General features: G+C 42.5%; 2 protein-coding genes across 3 annotated transcripts in view; both read right to left on the bottom strand.

Annotated features, from left to right (window-relative positions):
• The window catches only part of npr1a (natriuretic peptide receptor 1a), a 35,143-nt gene extending 21,093 nt beyond the window's left edge, over nucleotides 1–14,050 (bottom strand). The window contains exons 1-5 of one of the 2 annotated variants that reach the window (XM_086279421.1): nucleotides 13,764–14,049; nucleotides 9,860–10,600; nucleotides 2,077–2,267; nucleotides 1,867–1,980; nucleotides 1,591–1,756 (exon numbers count right to left, since the gene is read on the bottom strand). In XM_086279421.1, coding sequence (XP_086135547.1) covers nucleotides 1,591–1,756; nucleotides 1,867–1,980; nucleotides 2,077–2,267; nucleotides 9,860–10,568 — 1,180 coding nt within the window. In that variant the 5' untranslated portion in view covers nucleotides 10,569–10,600; nucleotides 13,764–14,049. Of the gene's footprint in view, nucleotides 1–1,590; nucleotides 1,757–1,866; nucleotides 1,981–2,076; nucleotides 2,268–9,859; nucleotides 10,601–13,763 lie in introns of both variants that reach the window. The other variant, XM_086279422.1, reaches the window with a different exon arrangement.
• Nucleotides 14,051–18,730: 4,680 nt separating this feature from the next.
• Nucleotides 18,731–21,514, bottom strand: LOC147304369 (uncharacterized). Its single transcript, XM_086279433.1, has 3 exons — nucleotides 20,510–21,514; nucleotides 20,083–20,365; nucleotides 18,731–19,955 (listed from the first exon to the last, which is right to left on the bottom strand). The coding sequence occupies exons 1-3, from the start codon at nucleotides 20,920–20,922 to the stop codon at nucleotides 19,626–19,628; spliced, it is 1,026 nt and encodes a 341-aa protein (XP_086135559.1). The 5' UTR covers nucleotides 20,923–21,514; the 3' UTR covers nucleotides 18,731–19,625.
• Nucleotides 21,515–21,728: the final 214 nt, after the last annotated feature.

Raw genomic sequence — 21,728 nt, 5'->3', positions numbered from 1 at the left:
CCTTTATTGTCACTGTACATGGTACAACGAAATTGTAAGTGCTTCAAATCAACTATGCCGGAATAAAATATAAATCGAAGACAGCAGGAATGAACAGCGAATAGGCGAAATATATACAATCAAGAGCAAAATATACAAAAATAAGAAAGACACTGCAGACTGTTAAAAACACTGGTGGCTTCCTCCCAGTAGGTGCATCTGTGGTATCAGTTTAAAAATCCTAAAATCTTCAGGAAAGTTGATCTTTGGCCTTCAGGTGACCAGAATTTGACCTCCTCTGAGATTTTTAATAGATGCACCTATGGTACCAATTTCAAAATTATTTTGTCACTTTGTTCTCGAGTCATTGCATTCACAAAATCTTTAGTGTCCTCGCCGCCTGTCCTGCATGATGTCAATAATACCCCCATCAAAATGCTGCATTTCTTAAAATGAGCTCTCAACTAAGATCTTTCAGATGTTAGAGAATAATATGAAAATCTTTTTTTTTTTTTATTGTTTTTGCGCACAAAAGAACAACAGGACATTAACATGCTTTACCCCCTGCAAATTCTTAGATTAATCATAAGCTGGAAAGCTGTTCATTTTCCAGCTTATGATTAATGTCATATTATGGTTCAGGATGACACTGAAGAGACCCTGTCCCTGACCTGTGCACTCAAAGGCCCCGCTTTCTCTATACCTAAATCTGCGAGCACCAAGTTACATCTGGAGCATGATAACTGTGTTATCTGTGTGTATTATGAACTGCCAGTGAACACTTTTTAACTAAAAACTTTTACAAACTTTAGACTTTAGATCAATGAATACCATACAGCTTGTTAGAACAAGAGGTGATTCTAGATCAACTGCAGGTGTGAATGTCTCTGTGTGTCAGCCCTGTGACGGACCGGTTATCTGTCCAGGTGCAACCTGTCTCTCGCATTGTGACAGCAGTGTTTTAACTTGAACTACCACTGGAGCCTCAGGCTGGACTTCAGTGACCTGAATCAACTTCTGTTGTCATTGTCGACATTAGCAACATGCATCCACCAACCACAGCTCATAAGGCATTGACAGGGTGATGAGGTGTGTGAAAGTTGTGCAGTTGCGTTTAGCCAGTGGGTGAGCAGGTGACCATATAGCAAGGAGAGCAGCCGACCAGGTTTGAGTCCAATCCTCTCTGTGTCTCCCCACTTTCCTGCCTATCTCCACTGCCACTATCCAATAAAGGCAAATCTAAAACCCAAAGCTTTAGTGTCGGTGTTTCTTTTCACTTGCATTTGATCTGATGTGTTCCTATGTTTCTTCGGCTTTTTCATACAGGATTGATTGGATTCCTATTCATGTCCAATCTTCAGTCTAAATGAATCCTAATTAAAACTCCAAAATGAGATTTTACTGGGACCCAGTACTGGGTGTCCATGACCTCTACTCTGAGTCCAACAGCATCACACACAGGCAGCCAATCAGAGAGCCACGTGTGGTTTTCCAGTTAGTTAGAGAAGTCTACACCTGTGCTACTTTACTCAGTTACTTGTAGTGCACATGCGATTTTCAGCCCAGTGCTGTGCTCTGATTAGTCACCTGCTGACAAATATCTGTGCTCACCTTTGATTGTCCTGTTCCACATCCTCCGGGTCACCTCATCTCCTCTGGGCCTCTGGACTGGTCCCAGTATTGGTCCCAGTCCTGGTCCTTGCAAATTCAGGGTCTCGTTCAGAGCATGAGCGTACAGTATCACCCCGTCGTAGAACCCTCCGGCAATCAGGTTGTACTGAGGGGACAAAGCATGTGATTGTTATAGATGAATATCAGTCTCTCACATATTTGAATAAAAATTTGAAATATCAGATTCAGTTAATCAATAAGGATTGTTATTTGTACCATAGAGTCTCTGATGGTGAAGTTGAACATCGCCTTTGCGTCTTTTTTCAGAGTTTTAACAAACTGAAGATATTCGGGATTCTGGGGCTGCAGATACGTCAGCACTTTCACACTCTGACGAAATCAATAACAAGCTAATCAATTGACTGGATCACTTTACATCAGTGAGCATCCTTTAAAATTTAACAATGAAAGAGCATCTTGTCTCACCCTGAAAGCATTGCGAGCCGCATAGTCCTCCTGGTCTCCTCTGAACCAGGGCCTGATGGGAGCGCTCCCGTCCAGACCCTCAGCAAAAAGATCAATGAAGAAGAAGACATAGTCCTCCAGCTCCACCCCTTCCTTCCAGAATTGGACCATCAACGTCCTGAAGATGTCCCAGGAGCAGCACATGTACACAACTGAAGACAAAGAAGCAGCAATGTTATTCCATAAAGGAAAGGAACAGAGACAGCTGCCAACGCTTGATGGTAAATCTTTATTACACACACCATGTGTGCTTCATGGTGTGACCTGCGTGGAAGCCTGGATAACAAAAGCCCCATTCCAGCTCATCAACAAGACTTCTCAATTTCCATGACCAATACTTTTCATCAATGACCATTTTTCTGATGAAAAAAAATAAATGTAATGGCAACCACCAGTGCTACCCCTCAGTCTCATAGTACACACACCTGTGCTGTAAGTTTGATACTCCAGAAGAGTCCTTCTCGAGGGTTGGGAATCAAGAACTGGTTCTTGTAGGAAACTGGTTCCCAGTAGTCCAATTCTTTGGAACTGTTAGTTTGCCTGCCTATCGATCCTACGTATCTGTTCTTGCACTCACACTACAATCAGCTGATTTCAGTTAAGGTGTCAGAGAGGGAAAATAATGACGTAGTCACATTTATTTTTTTTTGCACTAAAGGATGGAATAAATGGTAAAGTGGATCTCTGCATGCATGACAGAAACAACCGCATTATGCTGCTAACATAACATTGGTTCTTTGTAAGCATCTGCCCAGACAGCATGCTAATGCTAAGCCCGCCAACAACCCAGGGTGAATGCCAACCCCAGCAGCCAGACCCTTAACTTCAACATGTAAAAAAAAAAAAAAAAGATGAGCTGCAGCCTCCCTTTCTACCTGTTCACATTTCATGTTTTTGTGCTGGTTCGGTGTGAGATTGTAGCCTCTCAAGTTTATATTGTTAAATTGTGATTATGAGTGTTTCAGCTATTTTACAGAGTAATATGAAAGTAATGTAACGAGCAGTATAACAAATTACTTTCTCCTGGGAGTAATTAGCGTTCGATACTGTAGACCATAATATCCTATTAGAGCGATTAGAACATGCTGTAGGTATTACAGGTACTGCACTGCAGTGGTTTGTATCATATCTATCTAATAGACTCCAATTTGTTCATGTAAATGGAGAGTCCTCTTCACACACTGAGGTTAATTATGGAGTTCCACAGGGTTCAGTGCTAGGACCAATTCTGTTTACATTATACATGCTTCCCTTAGGCAGCATCATTAGAAGACATAGCATACATTTTCACTGCTATGCAGATGACACCCAGCTCTATCTGTCCATGAAGCCAGATAACACACACCAATTAGTTAAACTGCAGGAATGTCTTAAAGACATAAAGACCTGGATGGCCACTAACTTTCTGCTTCTTAATTCAGATAAAACTGAGGTTATTGTACTCGGCCCTGAAAATCTTAGAAATATGGTATCTAACCAGATTCTTACTCTGGATGGCATTACCTTGGCCACCAGTAACGCTGTGAGGAACCTTGGAGTCATTTTTGACCAGGACATGTCCTTCAATGCACATATTAAACAAATATGTAAGAATGCGTTCTTCCATTTGCGCAACATCTCTAAAATTAGAAATATCCTGTCTCAGAGTGACGCTGAAAAACTAGTTCATGCATTTATTACTTCCAGGCTGGACGACTGTAATTCATTATTATCAGGATGTCCAAAAAACTCACTGAAAAGCCTTCAGCTAATCCAAAATGCTGCAGCAAGAGTACTGACAGGGACTAGAAAGAGAGAGCATATTTCTCCTGTTTTGGCTTCCCTTCATTGGCTTCCTGTTAAATCCAGAATTGAATTCAAAATCCTGCTCCTCACATACAAGGTCTTAAATAATCAGGCCCCATCTTATCTTAATGACCTTGTAGTACCATATCACCCTATTAGAGCACTTCGCTCTCACTCTGCAGGCCTACTTGTTGTTCCTAGAGTATTTAAAAGTAGAATGGGAGGGAGAGCCTTCAGTTTTCAGGCCCCTCTTCTGTGGAACCAGCTTCCAGTTTGGATTCGGGAGACAGACACTATCTCTACTTTCAAGATTAGGCTTAAAACTTTCCTTTTTGCTAAAGCATATAGTTAGGGCTGGACCAGGTGACCCTGAATCCTCTCTTAGTTATGCTGCAATAGATGTAGGCTGCCGGGGATTCCCATGATTAGGGATGGGTACCGGTGGTTCTGACATAAACGGTAGTAACCAGACCGAAAAGCAGCGCACATTTCGGTGCTTTATTTCGGTGCTTTTTTTTCCTGAGCTGTGATACACTTTAGATTCTAGCCAATCATTTTACGTTTCCGAGGATAGTAGGCGGGGCCAGGTACGTAGTTCTGTTAGAGCAGAGCTACAGATTAAAAATGTCCAAGGCGAAGCGGTCAGAAGTCTGGCTGTACTTCACAGCAAAATATGCAAACTCAGCAGCCTGCAACAAGTGCTTGAAGCTGATACTGTGATACTGTCAAAGGAGGTAACACCTCAAATCCGATGAAACACCTGGCGACGCATAGCGTTTTTTTTTAAAAGCCCAGAAATGCGCCGTATTTGATAGCTTGCTGCGAGACCTCACACCGAGCACATCTACTGCGGGTGGGTTGCCTGTTATGCAACATCCCCCAAAAACACGAAGAGGAGAGTCCTGGCCCCTAGCCCTGCCAGTGTAGCAGAAATGATGACGGATGATGGTGGCAGCAGCCGTTCTTCTCTTCGTGAGTAGCTAATTTACGTTGAGTAGGCTGACCACGTTATTACATTAATGCATGTAAGGTGAACTAGCAAACATCATCATAGCTACATGCGGCTGTCCTCTTGTTTGATGGCAGATACTCCCTTCACCCTGGCTAAAAAGGCTAAAATGACCAAAGAAAACAGTTAAACATGAGAGGTTTTTGGACAAAGTTTGTGTTTTTTCCATTGTTTAAGCACTGCTTCCAGCCAAGAGTGATACCATATATGCCCCATAGCTTCAGAAAAGGCTAACATTGTTATATTTTTACAAAAAACAGCTGAACATGAGAGGTTTTTGGACCAATTTTGTGTTCTCCATTCTTTAAGCACCGGTTTGAGCACCGTTTGAGCACCGGCACCGTTTCAAAAGTACCGATTTGGCACCGGTATCGGATAAAACCTAAACGATACCCATCCCTACCCATGATGCATTGAGTTTTTCCTTTCCAATCACCTTTCTCACTCACTATGTGTTAATAGACCTCTCTGCATTGAATAATATCTGTTATTAACCTCTGTCTCTCTTCCACAGCATGTCTTTTATCCTGTCTTCCTTCTCTCACCCCAACCGGTCGCAGCAGATGGCCCCGCCCCTCCCTGAGTCTGGTTCTGCCGGAGGTTTCTTCCTGTTAAAAGGGAGTTTTTCCTTCCCACTGTCGCCAAAGTGCTTGCTCATAGGGGGTCATATGATTGTTGGGTTTTTCTCTGTATCTATGAAGCGCCTTGAGGCGACTTATGTTGTGATTTGGCGCTATATAAATAAAATTGAATTGAATTGAATTGAATTAAGTAACATACTGCATTAGTTTTAAGAAAGGTGTTCTGTGTAATATGAGTAATAATGGCCTTTTTAAGTAACAACACTGCTCATATCAAAGAGGGGAAAAACCTCAACAAACATGCACAAACATTTGATCGACAGCATGCTATTAATTTGCATGAGCCTAATTTCTTTATTGCTGGTGGTGACTCTCAAAATGGAGCCAATGAGATAAGATGAGATAAGATGATTGATAAAAGAATCGATAATGGAATCTGAATTGATAAATTCTTATCCATTCCCATCCCAATTCTCGAGTTATCACATTCACAAGATTTTCAGAAAACTTGACCTCTGACCCTTGACCTTTAGGTTGAGGTCACTGAGATGTGAACTCATCCGAGATTTAATTCTCAAGGTATCGCATTCACAAACTTAGTCCACACCTCCAGCGCACCCTGTGGGGTGATTCTAGAGATGGAAGATCCAATCAGAGCTAATTAAGTTGCGTAGAAAGGCGGGACGAGTTTGAATGCAATCCAATCAGAAAAAGAATCTCCTTGTACAGTAAGGTTAGGTGCAGTCATTTGATGAAAATCTCAATTCTTGAGAGGAAGAGAAGAGCAGACATATGGACAAATTTCAAATATTATATCAATTTGTAAACCATGTGGAGCAACTCTCACTGCTAAAAACAACTCCTCAAACTTTAGATTTTAGTCACTGAATCAGATTTAGATATAGTCTGCTATAATCTTATGATATATAGTCAACCAGAATTACCTTAAATCTAAGAAAAAACTGAGATGCCTAAATTAAGACTAAAATTAAATTGAAGTTTGGAGCCAAAGTCCAAGACTACAGCACCTGTCATGTCTCAAATCCTGCTGCTCATGTGCGAAATCTGACCTGTGGTGACTGATTTAAGCATGCAGATGTTAGGGACAGCCCAGAGCTGGTAACGTCCTCCTCTTCTTAGCAGACCCACATGTGTCCTTTCATGGGACAGATTTGGGCAGGAATAGAAATAAAGACAGATTCAATAAACTCTTCAAAGTTCATTTTCCTCAGAAAGGCTTTGCGCAACCTTTTTGTTGCAAACGTCTCAAAAAACCTAATTTGTTATAAAAAAAATTAAATTAAATTAAAAAATAACACCCACACAACTTTCTGTAGCTCTTTCACCTTTCATAACCAGTCTTGGATTCATCTTCTAAAATCTGAAATCACATCTCATCATACCAAAGCAGCAGTCCATGACCCAGGCAGCACCTTTGAGAAGCAGAAAGGACAGAGCAAGCACCTCTCTGAAGTCAAAAAACTGAGATGTGTAAACATTACCCCATTATTTTGGGGTAATATTATTTGGGTGCGTGGCCTCTTTGACTGACAGGTGGATAGTGACACAGGCAGCTGGAGCTGCTAGCTGTCTGTTAGGATTCACCAGAACTGGACCTCTGGACCATTTTTGTGCTTAAGAGACATTTTAACTTTCAACTTACTTTAACTTTAACTTACTTACTAACTTACTTAATTTTGTATTTGCTGTTTGGTCAAGTGTGTAAGATGGATAAACACTGGAACAGCCTGTCAACACGTAGAAAAAAGAAGCCAGTTTCCTTTTGTTTCCCTCCCCACCATTGTTGGGTTTGAATCGCTACATTTGGGCGCACACTGAGGAGGGTTCATTTGCTCGCAGCTGGAAGACGCTGCCGTTAAAACAGCCCTATTATTTTTTCCGTTGGCTGCTTCTTTTAGCTTCAACCAACATTAGTAGCTAACTTACTCATGGGCAAATAAATAAATAAATAAATAAATAGCTCTAGTAAAAACGATCAGTGAAAAACTCAGCCTATTGTTGATGGTCGATATTCGTCCAATCGCCCAACCTTACCATCCATCCATACATTTTCTTCCGCAATTGCGCAGTGACAGGGCTAACACACAGACAGCCAATCATTCACACTCACATTCACGCCTATGTGCAATTTAGAATCACCAATTAACCTGACCTCACTGAATCCCACTGAACTGAAAGTTTTTTTAATGAAAAAATATTGTGATGTCAATTCTTTATAGCCCATACCACATTTAAACAACAGAAGCTGACCCAAAGTCCTTTAAAGACAGGCATATTTACATTCCAGGTCTCTAAAAAAATCCCAAATCAACATATAAAAAACTGTGTTAACTAATTATTGTGGATAGCTAAAATCATGGTGTTCATTAAAATGTGTTCAGAATTTGGCAAATGTACAATGATTCAGTTCATAAATGACTATCAGCTAGCACTGGCTGATAACTTAGCATGCCACTCTCTCCTGGTCATTTCCTGAAATAATAAACCAACATGGATGGTGCTTAGTGAAATCTTGGTTGGCTATCCGTCGTTTATATACTTCTTTCTCACCACTCCCACACTGTTGTGGGGTATTGTTGGGGTTCCTGATAAAAAACTGATGAGAACTTCATGGTCTGAATTTATTTTTTTCTCCAGAGAAATCAAGAATAAATGTGGGATGAGAAAAACAAAAACACCCCCCATCCCCCACCTTGCTATAACAGAGCCTGAAAATAATCAACTGTTAGAGAAAAAAGACAAATACCACCACCACCCAACCCCCTTCTGTCCACACAGTCCCCAAGGTGGACAAAAAAATGTGAATACTGAGAATTTCACATGCGAAAGGCAGAAAGTCACATGTTGGTTTGTCTGCAGCCAAAAGTGCTTTTAATGGAAGCAGAAAAGAAAACAGGACTGACTGATTAATGCTCACACACACACACACACACACACACACACACACACACACACACACACACAAACATTATGAACACAAGCGTGCTCATAATGTTTCTCCATGTAGTGTCCAATGGTGGGTGTGGGTTCAGAGGTAATTACTAGGACGTCCATGTTGCTGGGTGCAGCAGCTGGCGTTGGTTAAAGGACGATAGTGTGTCTGTGATGATGTCATCATGTCACACAGCTCTGATCTCGTGATCTAATTCACACTGTGACATCAGCGGGCGATGCAGGTCACTGCAAACATTTTCACGCCATCAGAGCAGCGTTTCAGGGATGCTTACAATAAAAACGTGCTGACGGCGAGGAGCAGAAACACAGCAAACAGGCTCACTTCTGCTTCTTCTTCTGTACTAAATTACAGACTGATTGTTTACATGTGTGTTCAGCAAACACACACACAGACACACATTTGTTTTCTGTACTTGTAGACCCTCACTCACATCATTACCCACAAACTGAACCTGATATCATGCAAAGCATTTCCAGCTCCAGCTGTGTTTCAGTCACCTTCAGCAGCCAGTGCTGCCCAAACACCATGAACACGCTTGTCATTGATTGAAGACTAAGCTAAATGACTGACACTTCCAGTCTGACCACCGCTGACTGCAAATCAAAGTCCAAAGCAGCGATCTGCATGTATCGCTCATGAACTAATTTCCATTAATAAGTTAGAGACTGAAAATATAATTTTCCTCTAAAATGACGTTTGAACTGTCACGCGGAGGTCCCCACAGGACTGTCCCCACTCCAAGGTCTTAAAATGAAATTACTCCTCACAAACATGTAGGAGCACCCAAACACACAGAGGTGAAGTCAGTCATTAACCAGTGAGGATAAAAATCTCAGAATAATTAACCATCATTTAACAAGGAGAACAACAATAAGGCAGGGAGGAAAGGAAAGGAGGAAGGAGGAGTGTCATGAAGGAAAAACAATCAGTGACACGAGAGCAAATGAAGCATCTGACCACAGCTTTTCATCTGATGAAAGAATGAAAGAACAAAGAATGAAAAGAAAAAAACTCAGTTAAGGAAGGAAGCAAAAAGGAAAACTGGAAAATAAAAGAACAAAATGAATGAAGAAAATAATGCTAAATCAGTTGAAGTGTCTGAAGAAGAAATGAAAAAGAAGCAAGGCTGGAGGAGTTGAAACTGGGCAACAAAAGCAGCTGAAAAGCCATCTTCCCCAAGATCATGGATCACCTCGGCTAAAAGGAATGGCATGAAGGAGAGAACGTAAAAGAATAAGTAACCTTGAGATGTCTGCTCTTAAAGAGTGAGCAGAAACAGCGTAGCTTTTACACAGTTAATTTTAGAGAAAAGGACGAACAGAAAGCAGTGGGATGAGGACAACAACAACTGTTAAAACATGAGGAATGAAAGCAGCAGAAGAAGAATATGACCTCGGCCATTGTCACGGATATCCTGGACCATCGACTTGTAGTTGACGTCGCCCTGGATGACGTGGTCGTGGACAGTGATGTTACGTTTGCCCAGCAGCTCATACAGCCCCTCCACAGCGAAGTAGCACAGCGGATCATCATTGGCGTCCCTGTTGTCACTGAAGATGACCGTGGCGTGCCGCTGCCAGCCAAACATCTCCTGGATCCTGACACCAAACTCACCCAGCTTTTTGTGAGTGGGGCCCGTGTTGGTGACCGCAGCGTACAAATTGAAGCCGATTGCTCGGGCACCAGCTGTCACCATGGGAACATCCCAGTGGGTGGTAAAGCGGGCAACAGGTGAGGATGAGTAGTCGCAGCCGGGTCCAATGAAGGCCCAGGGGTCGTGGGACAGCTTGAGGTCGACGGCTACAAGCGGCGCTATGGAGTCTGAGCAAAAGCCGTCGCGGCTCTCTGAGCTGCCATAAACTAGCCGCAGCTTCAGACCTGGTAGCAACCAGGGGTCAGAGTTCACCTGCTGTAATGCCTGGTAGATGGCGGGCGCAACCCGAGGCCATGCCCATGCATAGTTAGTGTTAGTCAGAGGCAAGATGGCTGCCAGGGTGACCTCCTGAAGGTTCTCCGTTCTGTTGTCAGCAGTTAGAGAGGTTGCAGCTGATTGGGCAGGAAGAAGGACCAGGAAGAGCAAGGGACAGGCCCAGGGCAGCATGATGAAGAGGCGTTAATAGCCTGTCAGACGAGCTGTGGGGAAAATATAACACAGTGTTAATCAGCGTGTCCTGTAGAGAAAATTCAAAACAAACCTTTATTCATCAGAACAGCTACTGAAACTTGAAGCTGCTGGGAATTCTGGAAAGTCTGTGCGAGTTTCCGTGTGGGATCATTGAGTGGGATCTAGCCATCCTTCACGTGGCCATGTGTTTGCAGACATGAAGCTGAAGTCCTCCACTGGGCCGGTCCAAGATAATTGCTTGTTAAACAGCAGCCTGACCATGTTTACCGTTTGATTAATGAGTAATGTGAGTGACAATTAGATCTAATCTGCTGCTGTGAGAGTCAGTGAAGCAGTCACACTCTTACAGTCCATCTGTTCCTGGTAACACAGAGCCGTAAAACCGAACAGAGGTGAATGATAAGAGTAAGGTGTGAGGGAAAGGCCAACTAAAGAGTGAAGAGAGAACACATCAGAGTTCAGGGTCCTCTGAATAAAATGAGTTGTTCTCTTTAAAAGCTAAACGAACGCATGGGAGAAGTCTGACTGCATGTTAGGGTTAAGGTTTCATCAAACTCCAAATCCTCCCCGGCTTCCTAGTCCCTTTTGATCAGAGCTGCAGAGCTATGTGACTCCTTTCAACAGACCACAGAGTTAATCTGAACATCTTCATCAGCTTCTTCCTCACATTTTTCTGCTCTACCTGGGTTTCCTTTGTCATCTTTCTCTGTACCTCATTTATACAGTCCTGTGATAGGGTAACACCTGCGTGAGGAAGCAGATGTGCACGGTTTATCCATTAGTTTCCATAATAAAAGCCTCACTGACATATGGACATACAGTTTCTGTACTGCAAAGCTAACAGGGCTTTTAATTTGAAATAAATGCAGAAAATGTTGAGTTGAGTCACTTTAACAAGGTAGGAGAGAATTAAAAATACTAAAACAGGTCTAATTCATCCCATAAAATACAAGGAATGAGGTAAGCAGAGGTCAAAGACAACACAATGTTAATGGTGACAGCATTAGTTCATCAGCTGTTCCAAACAACGAAGGATCCTTTTCTCGTCTTCTCATCTTTAACAGTTAGCGAACAAAGAAGAGAGAAACAAAACTGAGGTCACGGTGAAGTTTGAAGCCAGGTGGTGTGGCTCCATGACTGGAATCAGTCCACTCGCATTATAGCAACTTGACAGCTCGGATCATTTCATTTGACTTAATTGGTTCTCTTTCATCAAATGCACTCCAGGGATGACTGAATTTCAAGGAGAATGAATAAATAAGCTCCAAAATATGTACCTGATGTTTTATTCAGTAAGAATTGAAACCAGGTCTGCCAGTCCAGGGTGAAAGAAAATGGATGGATGGACGGATGGATTTAAAACTAGGGACTGAGATCATGAACTCATCAGGAAAGTGTGTACTGAGCTCGGCGATCAAGTGAGGAGTGGGCTCATTTTCCCCTAGACTTCTGTATAATCAGACCAAAGCAGTTGCACCCTGCTGGACATTAGAGTGCTTCTGCATTGGCGTCAAGCTTCAGATGCAGTACCAGTATCTGCACCAGGGATGTCAAACCCTTCATTCCTGAGCCACTTACCATTCAAATTCATCAGCTGTGCTGGTTGAGTAAAACCACTCCCTAATAACTCTTGATGCATGCTCAATCATCTGGACATAGTTTTATTAGTGGGAGAAACGTTTCATCACTCATCCAAGTGACTTCTTCAGTCTCAGCTGTAGGTTTCCCCAATCTTTTAAACAGTACATTTGCATAATGACTCAAATTAACTCCACTGGTGAACAATGGGCTGTAAGGTCAGTTTCTTGACGAGCTGAACAAGAGTGACAAAATGTTTCTCCCACTGAAAATGCTACGCCCAGATCAACAGAATTGGGCTCTCCCTAATAACTTTGAAATCTCCTTTATTTCATTTTCTTTAAGTAAAGGGTTATGGTTGTTATGGTGATGTTAATTTGCCTATGATTCCACACATTTAGAGTACAGATGATCTGGTCTCTTCGGCTTTCAGCCTACATGACTCACACCTGTTGTTGAGCTGTTGACCAAAATGTAGGTCCCACTTTAAACTCAAGAATCCATCAAAACGCCCTCACATCCCAGTTTTGAAATGCAGCGTGTGTTTCTGGGTCTGTCCAAATGGTGGGAGGTAGCGCAAAGTAATATGATGTGTGGTCTTGAAATGCGTGCATAGCTTCTCTGTATGTGGAAACAAAATCAGACTTTAATCACCACATTTCTCCACACATATGAGCGCATGAATAAATCTCTGACAGCAGGCTGCTGTGAAAAAAGGCAGCAGGAAATCTGACAGGAAGAAGAAGTATAGGCCAACTTCAGTCAGGCTGAAGTGTCTTTAACACATCAGGATTTTTGATGCTGATTAAAACTTTACTGTCCAGAGATGGAGGTAAAACACACTCAGCCACCCGGTCTGTGTGTGTGTGCCATTGTTGTATATAAGTGTTGTTGCAACATCAGTGAGACTCAAACACATCACTCACGGAACAAAAAGCTGTCAGCACTCAGGTCTGTTTCTAAACTTTCAGCTTCTTTAGGATCAGGATCTGTGCACACATCAAACCTCATACAAAAAAATACACTTTCTCACTTTCATTCTGAGGTGACTGTCCATCTGACCATTGAGTGTCTGTGTGTCCGTCTGTGTGCTTCACATATCATTTTTATTATTAATAATAATACTATTGTTATGTAAAACAGTCAATGATATCGTGGATGTCAAATGCATCATTCTCGCGATCGATTATGAATATTTTGTCCCCTCATGCCCATCCAGTCTCTCAGATGATCGCCCTTCCCTCAGCCTGGTTCTACCGGAGGTTTCTTTCTGTTCAAAGGGAGTTTTTCCTTTCCAGTGTCGCCAAGTGCTTAATGGTTGCTAGCTTTCACTGTTTTGTTGCTGTTGTGATTTGGCGATGTATAAATCAAGTTGAACTGAATGTATTCTTAATGTGGGCTGTTTTGTCTGAAGGCAGATAGACTTCGGTTAAAATGAAGAAGGAAAATCAGAGTCTTCGTTCATTTGAAAGCGTAACCAGGACAGAGACTAAGAAAAGAACTAAAAATAACTTTCTGCTAACTGCTTATTAACTCGCGGCGCCTTTCTCCTGTGTAAGTTCATCAATAGAGGAGCGGCTGACGTTGTTTTACCTGTTCGGCGCTCAGCGCATCTCCGTGTGTCCGCAGAACGACATCCAGCTGTTTTCAGCGGCAGCTCGTGCGGAGGAGGAAGCCTCGTGAACACTCGGTGGGAACTCTGTCTCACCGGAGGCTCACCGGAGGCTCGCGCCCCGCTGCTGCCGGCGCGTTTCCGCTTCTCCGCGCTCACAAACCATCCCGGTGATAATCCAGCCTCCCGCCGTGCGCGCACACTGAGGGGGTGTGGAGGGTAAGAGGGCAGTCCTGAAAACGCGAACTGAAGCGCGTGCTTGAACCTACGTGTATTCAGTTACCAAAGTGACACAGGCTATATATGTGTGCTCGCAGTACTCCCTCCTCGCCGTGCTCTGCGCATAGGTAGGCCTGATAGGCTGAAATATTACTTTTAATCAAAAACTTTATATAAATAAGCTGCTCTGCGACGTGAGCATGTGGATATGGAGCCCCCTGGTGGCTGTCTGCAGCTATGACAAAACGTCCGTCAGTTGGTTTTATTGATTGGATACCGGCACTAGTCAGTTGATTAGTTAGATTGAACCCCGAGTAAAATGACTGAGGTTGAGGGTGATTATGGATTATAGACAGATGATTGTGATTCTGCCTTCCGCTCAGTAAAAGTTCAACTTTCATAGAATTATCTAACATCAGTTAAGTTAAATGATTGATCAGTTTCTCATCAAACTTCCAGCATCTCTGAACTCACTGCTGACCTTTGACCTCTTTGCAAGGAGAGATTTTAGATTAAAGTTCATTAACAGCCACACATGACGTCACACTGCAAGTCTGTTATTGTCCATAAAGTTCACGCACAACACATATATAGAGAACCAAAGAATGTGTGTGTGTGTGTGTATGTGTGTGTGTGTGTGTGTGTGTGTGTGTGTGTGTGTGTGTGTTTTAACAGGATACACCCGGTATACCAGGAAGTCACTTGGAAACACACAAACTCTCCCTCTCTGTACCTCTTCCTGGAAATGATCACCACCCACCCTCATACTCAGACTCTCTTGCTCTCTTTCTCACATGTGTCCTGCCTTCCTCCCACTCTCTCCTGTTAATGAAAACACACATTAATGTTTCTCTTATTTGACTGTAAAGGTCACACTTGAATACAGCAAGTCGACTCCAAAGGAAGTCAGTAAATACAGTTAAGGTGAGCTGTTTCCTCCTTTTATTCTTCTGATTCTGTTAGAGAAGATTTGCATGATTCCGTATTCAGAATAATCCTTCTGTGTCTGATTCTGGGTTATAGTGCGGCCTCTTCCTCTCTTTTGATTGGTTGTTCTCTGCCAACAGAACCTTGTAAGTATTATATTGTGCTGTGTCTACTGGAGAAAAAAAGACAACATGAAGCTACTGAAAACATGACTTGTGGTTGTTGGTTTGGACTGAACTGGTACAGCTGAAGGCTCAGCTTCATACTGGGATCTTGTGATTCCTGTATGAAGTGAACGCTGATCTGAAAATAGAAACTTTATCTTTTTTTTTCTTCCTTCATACAGGTAAACAAACTATGATGAGATGACTGTGAGGATATCCTCTCTGTGTGATATCATACAGCCAGGGTCGCCACAAGGAGGGGCCGGGGAGGGGGGGGGCACTGGTCCACCCTAGCAAGGCTGTTATATGTTGGTATTATTTTAATAAACATGAGGTTAGAGAGAGAGGAAGACACCCTACAGTGAGTTGAAACATTAACCGTTATTTATTCCTGCATATACTATTTTGCCATTCGTATTGTGTCACTTTGTACAGGGAGTGCAGAATTATTAGGCAAGTTGTATTTCTGAGGAATAATTTTATTATTGAACAACAACCATGTTCTCAATGAACCCAAAAAACTCATTAATATCAAAGCTGAATGTTTTTGGAAGTAGTTTTTAGTTTGTTTTTAGTTTTAGCTAATTTAGGGGGATATCTGTGTGTGCAGGTGACTATTACTGTGCATAATTATTAGGCAACTTAACAAAAAACAAATATATACCCATTTCAATTATTTATTTTTACCAGTGACACCAATATAACATCTCCACATTCACAAATATACATTTCTGACATTCAAAAACAAAACAAAAACAAATCAGTGACCAATATAGCCACCTTTCTTTGCAAGGACACTCAAAAGCCTGCCATCCATGGATTCTGTCAGTGTTTTGATCTGTTCACCATCAACATTGCGTGCAGCAGCAACCACAGCCTCCCAGACACTGTTCAGAGAGGTGTACTGTTTTCCCTCCTTGTAAATCTCACATTTGATGATGGACCACAGGTTCTCAATGGGGTTCAGATCAGGTGAACAAGGTGGCCATGTCATTAGTTTTTCTTCTTTTATACCCTTTCTTGCCAGCCACGCTGTGGAGTACTTGGACGCGTGTGATGGAGCATTGTCCTGCATGAAAATCATGTTTTTCTTGAAGGATGCAGACTTCTTCCTGTACCAGTGCTTGAAGAAGGTGTCTTCCAGAAACTGGCAGTAGGACTGGGAGTTGAGCTTGACTCCATCCTCAACCCGAAAAGGCCCCACAAGCTCATCTTTGATGATACCAGCCCAAACCAGTACTCCACCTCCACCTTGCTGGCGTCTGAGTCGGACTGGAGCTCTCTGCCCTTTACCAATCCAGCCACGGGCCCATCCATCTGGCCCATCAAGACTCACTCTCATTTCATCAGTCCATAAAACCTTAGAAAAACCAGTCTTGAGATATTTCTTGGCCCAGTCTTGACGTTTCAGCTTGTGTGTCTTGTTCAGTGGTGGTCATCTTTCAGCCTTTCTTACCTTGGCCGTGTCTCTGAGTATTGCACACCTTGTGCTTTTGGGCACTCCAGTGATGTTGCAGCTCTGAAATATGGCCAAACTGGTGGCAAGTGGCATCTTGGCAGCTGCACGCTTGACTTTTCTCAGTTCATGGGCAGTTATTTTGCGCCTTGGTTTTTCCACACGCTTCTTGCGACCCTGTTGACTATTTTGAATGAAACGCTTGATTGTTCGATGATCACGCTTCAGAAGCTTTGCAATTTTGAGACTGCAAGATATCTCACTATTTTTGACTTTTCTGAGCCTGTCAAGTCCTTCTTTTGACCCATTTTGCCAAAGGAAAGGACGTTGCCTAATAATTATGCACACCTGATATAGGGTGTTGATGTCATTAGACCACACCCCTTCTCATTACAGAGATGCACATCACCTAATATGCTTAATTGGTAGTAGGCTTTCGAGCCTATACAGCTTGGAGTAAGACAACATGCATGAAGAGGATGATGTGGACAAAATACTCATTTGCCTAATAATTCTGCACTCCCTGTATGACCCTCACGGTTTCCTGCTACACCCCTGTGCTGTTTTGAATTGGTGTGCTACCCCAATATTTTTAGTGGTCGCCATATGGCCATACATTGAAAAAATTCAGGAGGTGGCCCTGCACAGAGCTTGCTGAATGTAAGATGCTGGCAGTGGTTGGAGGAGCATGAAGTAGAAACATGTTTAATATGAACATCCAAACTTGGAACAGGAGACAGCAGACAGCAAGTCGAGAGGAGCACTCAATCACCGTTAACGGTTCTTTAGTGTCATAAACGAGTCAGAGTGGCTGGTAAAACTTGAGGGTAAATTTGATATGAGCAGCCATGTCTTGTGAAGCCATCTGCGGGAGGATCCAGTCGGTACACAAAGTTGTGCCAAGGCTCAGGTCTGACTCTGCTGTGAGGATGAACGAGGAGATCTGAAAACCAAACTGAGCATAAACAGACGAATGAATTCGAACAACTAACTCTTTTTCCAGGCTAAATGAAGATCTTCTAAATTAGTGACACACCATTTCCTCTCCAGCTTATGGGCTATCTGATTTGTTCAGCAGGTGATGGTTTTGTACCTCTGCAGACTATTTTATCATTTGTTTATTTTTAAGGGATTAGTGTTTTTTTAAACCCTGTAAATAGTGCCTGAAATAAAAGCCATTATTATTTATAGAAATTGTGGAAATTCTTTGTCTGCTGAGATATAATCACACAGAATTAATCTCACAGGGAACACTTGTCACAGGAAACTGATTACACCTCCACAACAACAAAGCCCACAATGCGGGAACAGTGTGACGTCTGGACGTTCGCATACTGTGTGCAGTCATTTCACTGCTTCTGTGCAAAACCAATCCTAAGCACATCAAGCACTCAAACGATAGCAGAAAATGCAAAAGGCACTAAAGCAAAAACTGCTTTAAAAGGTGAGACACTACAAAGAAAAATATGAGTGGCATCTGAAGAGCTTCTTTGACAGCCAGAGGAGTCCACATCTTTTTCACACAGAGCTGCTACCAGCCCAATGTTGTTTGTTAATGAAGTTTTTCAGCTGAAAGGTTTTGTGGAATCTTTTGTTCGTGGAGTCCAGAAAAAATGAAGTCAGATGCTGACCGTGGCTTGGAGCCGAAGAAGGACACAGTTGAGTTATATAACGGCACAAAGCTTCTGGAATTATTGAAGAAGAGTCAGTTTGTGACTGAACGGTGTGGACAAGAGGATTTTTGCAGCCTTATGTCATATGGATTTGGAAAATATTTGTAATTCACAATTGCGTGATCTAAAGTCTGTGGTACACAATTTACTGCAAACTGCATGAAATCTAACGCAGAAAAAAATCTTCTTCTGCCTGTTGTGGTTGTGATAGCTGCTACTAGAAAAGTTTATGAGGGGGACATGTCTTGAGAACAAGTGCATAATTGGCTCAAAGCTGTGAGCTCGTTACCAAAACTCTGTCACAAACGTCTTCACTCAGTTTTCATGCTGTGTTAGAGGCAAATACACTTATTTCTGCTCCCCAGTAATACTGTATTTTACTGAAACAGGCAGAAATGAACTGAACTCTGAGGGGCACTTTTCTCTACTGAATCTGTAACAGATAAATGCAGAAAATCCATCTTTTAATGAATTGTGTCAATGTGTTAGATTATTGTCTGAATGTTGCAGTGTGCTATAAAAAAAAAAAAAAAACTAAAAACGTGGTGTGGCAAAGTAACATTAACTGTGACAGCTCGTGAGCTGACAGTAAATAATGTTTTTTTATACATTGTGGAGGCCAGCTGTTCACACAGATTTCAGGTTTATGGTGAAACAGTTTACAACATTTAATTTTTTTTACAGTTTTTCTCGATTGCTAAAACACATTTCTTGAAACTACGCCTCATATTCTCACAACAGTAAACACAAATCCATAACATCTCACTCAATTTCCCAAACATCCTATTTCCAGGTCAAAATGAAGCTCTACACCCAAAACTATTCACTCCTGCTGAAAAACCAAACTTTGCCCTCAGACATCAAACACAAGCCCTCAAAAACACACACACTACAACAGAGTTTTGCACACTGGTACAATTAATTCAAAACAATAGTTCCAAAACAAATAGGTTGCTTATGGTTCTCCCCTTCAAAACCCTTGTCACATGATAAACACAAAAGACGCAACCAATGTATGTACAGTAGCACATTGTCATTCATGTACTATACAGTACAACACACACCAGAAACATTATCCCACCTCAGCATCTTGTCTTTGGTCTGGGTCAGGCCAGAGAATCTCATCCACATCACAGGCTATATTGGCCCCAGCCAGGCAGCGGGGGTAAAATCCTGTTGCATGCCTGATCCACCCCTGGCATGCATCTACTGATATGTCTAGGCAGGCCTCTTCCATGGCCTGAAGGAGGTGAACACGGACATAAGGTTCTCGGTCATACACTTGCCGAAAATAACTCCTCTATCGGGTTTAGAAAGGGAGAGTATGCAGGCAGAAAGATATTAGAAAACCTTGGGTTATTGGTAAACCAGTCACGAACCAGAGCAGCGCGATGGAAGCTGACATTATCCCACACAACAACGTAGTGAGGCTGCTCTGGCTGTGCTGGGTTCCCTGTAGTCCAGCTGGAACATATGTTGTCTTAAACCATCAAGAAAAGCAAGGAGAAGCATAGTGTTATAGGGTCCTAGTACGGCATGGCGGTGGAGTACCCCTCGTTGGCTGATGGCTGCGCACATAGTGACATTCCCCCCACGCTGACCAGGGACATTTACAATAGCCCGATGGCCAATTATGTTCCTCCCCCTTTTCCTTCTTTTGGTCAGGTTAAAACCTGCCTCATCCACAAAGATTATTTCATGGGGAACAGGCCGTCCTTCAATCTCAAAGATTCTCTGCAAAACACATAACACAGTAGAGTCAATCGGTACCCTGAACCACAGTTCAAGAGTGCTGAAATGGCAGCATAAACTGCCATGCTGTGATGGTACACAATACTTTATACAGTATGAAAACTCATACCTGAACATATTCCACACGTTGGTTTTTCACTCTGTCAGAGTTTCGTTCGAAAGGGACTCGGTATGCCTGTTTCATCCGGAATTGATTCTTTCGGAGGATGCGGTCAATTGTGGAGAGGCTGATGGCATTTATGCCTCGAAAAAGATGATCATCCTCAATCACTCTCCTTTGAATCTCTTGCAGGCGGATTACATTATTTGCAATTACCATGTTTACAAGTTCCCTCTCTTGCTCCTCCGACAAAAGCCTTAACCTGCCTCCACCAGGTGGTCGTCTCTGTGTCCTACAAAAATAGAAGCACTCATTACTGTAACTGTCACACATTCATTTTACAGGCAAATAATGGAAACATACTGAAACTCAAGACACATAAGTTCAGTAACTTAAATGTTACTGTACAAAGCAGTCTTACTGCAAGTACACCTACCTGTTTTCCTCCCTGAAGGTTCTGATGATGGAGGCAACAGTGAAGCGACTCAAATTTGGTTGTACTCGTTGCCCAGCCTCCCTCATAGTCATCCCATGGACAAGGACATGGTCAACTAAAGTGGCTCGAATTTCATCCGAGACTGACTGTCTTCTTGCCCTTGCTCTTCCCCTTCCTTGTCGCCGTCGTTCTCCACCTCCACCTCCTTCACCACGTCCTCCTCCTCCTCCACCTCTCCCTCCTCCTCCACCACCTTCCTGTTGTCCTAGACCACCTCCTCCTCCTCCTCCACCTCCTCCTCCTCCACCACGTCCTCCTCTTTCACCATGTCCTCTTCCTCCACTACGTCCTCCTCCTTCACCACGTCCTCTTTCTCCACCACGTCCTCTTCCTTTGCATCTCTTTGGATCCATTGTTTCAAACCTGAATGAGCTGGCTTTGGCCCTTTTATCTATCCATCGCAGGTTCTGATTGGTGTGTGCTAAATTTTGACTCCTAGTGTTTCCACCTGGTTAATTGTGTGCTAATTGAGCTCAAGCTATGCTGACTTAAGTTAACATTATTGCATGCTAGTGCTTTCTAAATGACTACATGGTGTAAGCACTGTAAAATGTAGGGATTTGTGTGTAGAGTTTTGCAGTAACAGTTCACCAAATTTGAGTCATGTGTCAAAGCAGGGAATAGTGTTTATAGTTCAGGGAAATGGGTGAGCTTTTTGAACAATAGCGTTACGGTTTTGAAATTTTAGTTTAGAGGCCTGGTTATAGTGTTTAAGCAATCGAGAAAAACTGTAACAACTAATATAGAGACTAGTGTTCTGCTCTTGGTAGATTGCAGTTATTATTACTGAAGTGAATTGGCTCTGTCTTTGTAAATAAATTACAGCACATTATAAGTACATCATGCTGTGACTGAACACATCACAGTAATTTGTCTCACTTAGTTATTCTGTCTGTTAGCCTATAAAATTTAATCCATCTTATTTTCTTATATTCACCTGCTGTGTTCTGCTCTGCTTGGAATTTCTATGACTGCAGTAAAATTGCATCACCCATCTCAGCTCCTCCCTCTTCACAAAGGATGCTCCAGTGTGGCCTTTGCTAAAGGAAACAATAAAGGAACTCCTTTCCTTAGTGTTTGGAAACTGGAACTGCTCTGATTATGGCTCCCACACAGATACACAGACAGGGTCATGTCTCTCAGTGAGGAAACTTCATCA

The sequence above is a fragment of the Aulonocara sp. 'chitande type north' Nkhata Bay genome, linkage group LG22, assembly GCF_057382095.1.
Source record: "Aulonocara sp. 'chitande type north' Nkhata Bay isolate Kocher_YH1m ecotype deep benthic linkage group LG22, A_spYH_male_GT1.1, whole genome shotgun sequence".
Taxonomy (NCBI): domain Eukaryota; kingdom Metazoa; phylum Chordata; class Actinopteri; order Cichliformes; family Cichlidae; genus Aulonocara; species Aulonocara sp. 'chitande type north' Nkhata Bay.
Note: the sequence above shows the minus strand (reverse complement) of the source record. Positions and strands in the feature narration are given on the sequence as shown.

Excerpts from the sequence above, each read along its gene's own strand:
- LOC147304369 (XM_086279433.1), bottom strand. The coding sequence starts at position 20,922 with ATGGATCCAAAGAGATGCAAAGGAAGAGGACGTGGTGGAGAAAGAGGA. Across the intron at positions 20,366-20,509 it reads ACCTTCAGGGAGGAAAACAG|GACACAGAGACGACCACCTG; the intron begins GTAGGTGTACTT and ends CTATTTTTGTAG. Across the intron at positions 19,956-20,082 it reads AACGTGTGGAATATGTTCAG|AGAATCTTTGAGATTGAAGG; the intron begins GTATGAGTTTTC and ends TGTGTTTTGCAG.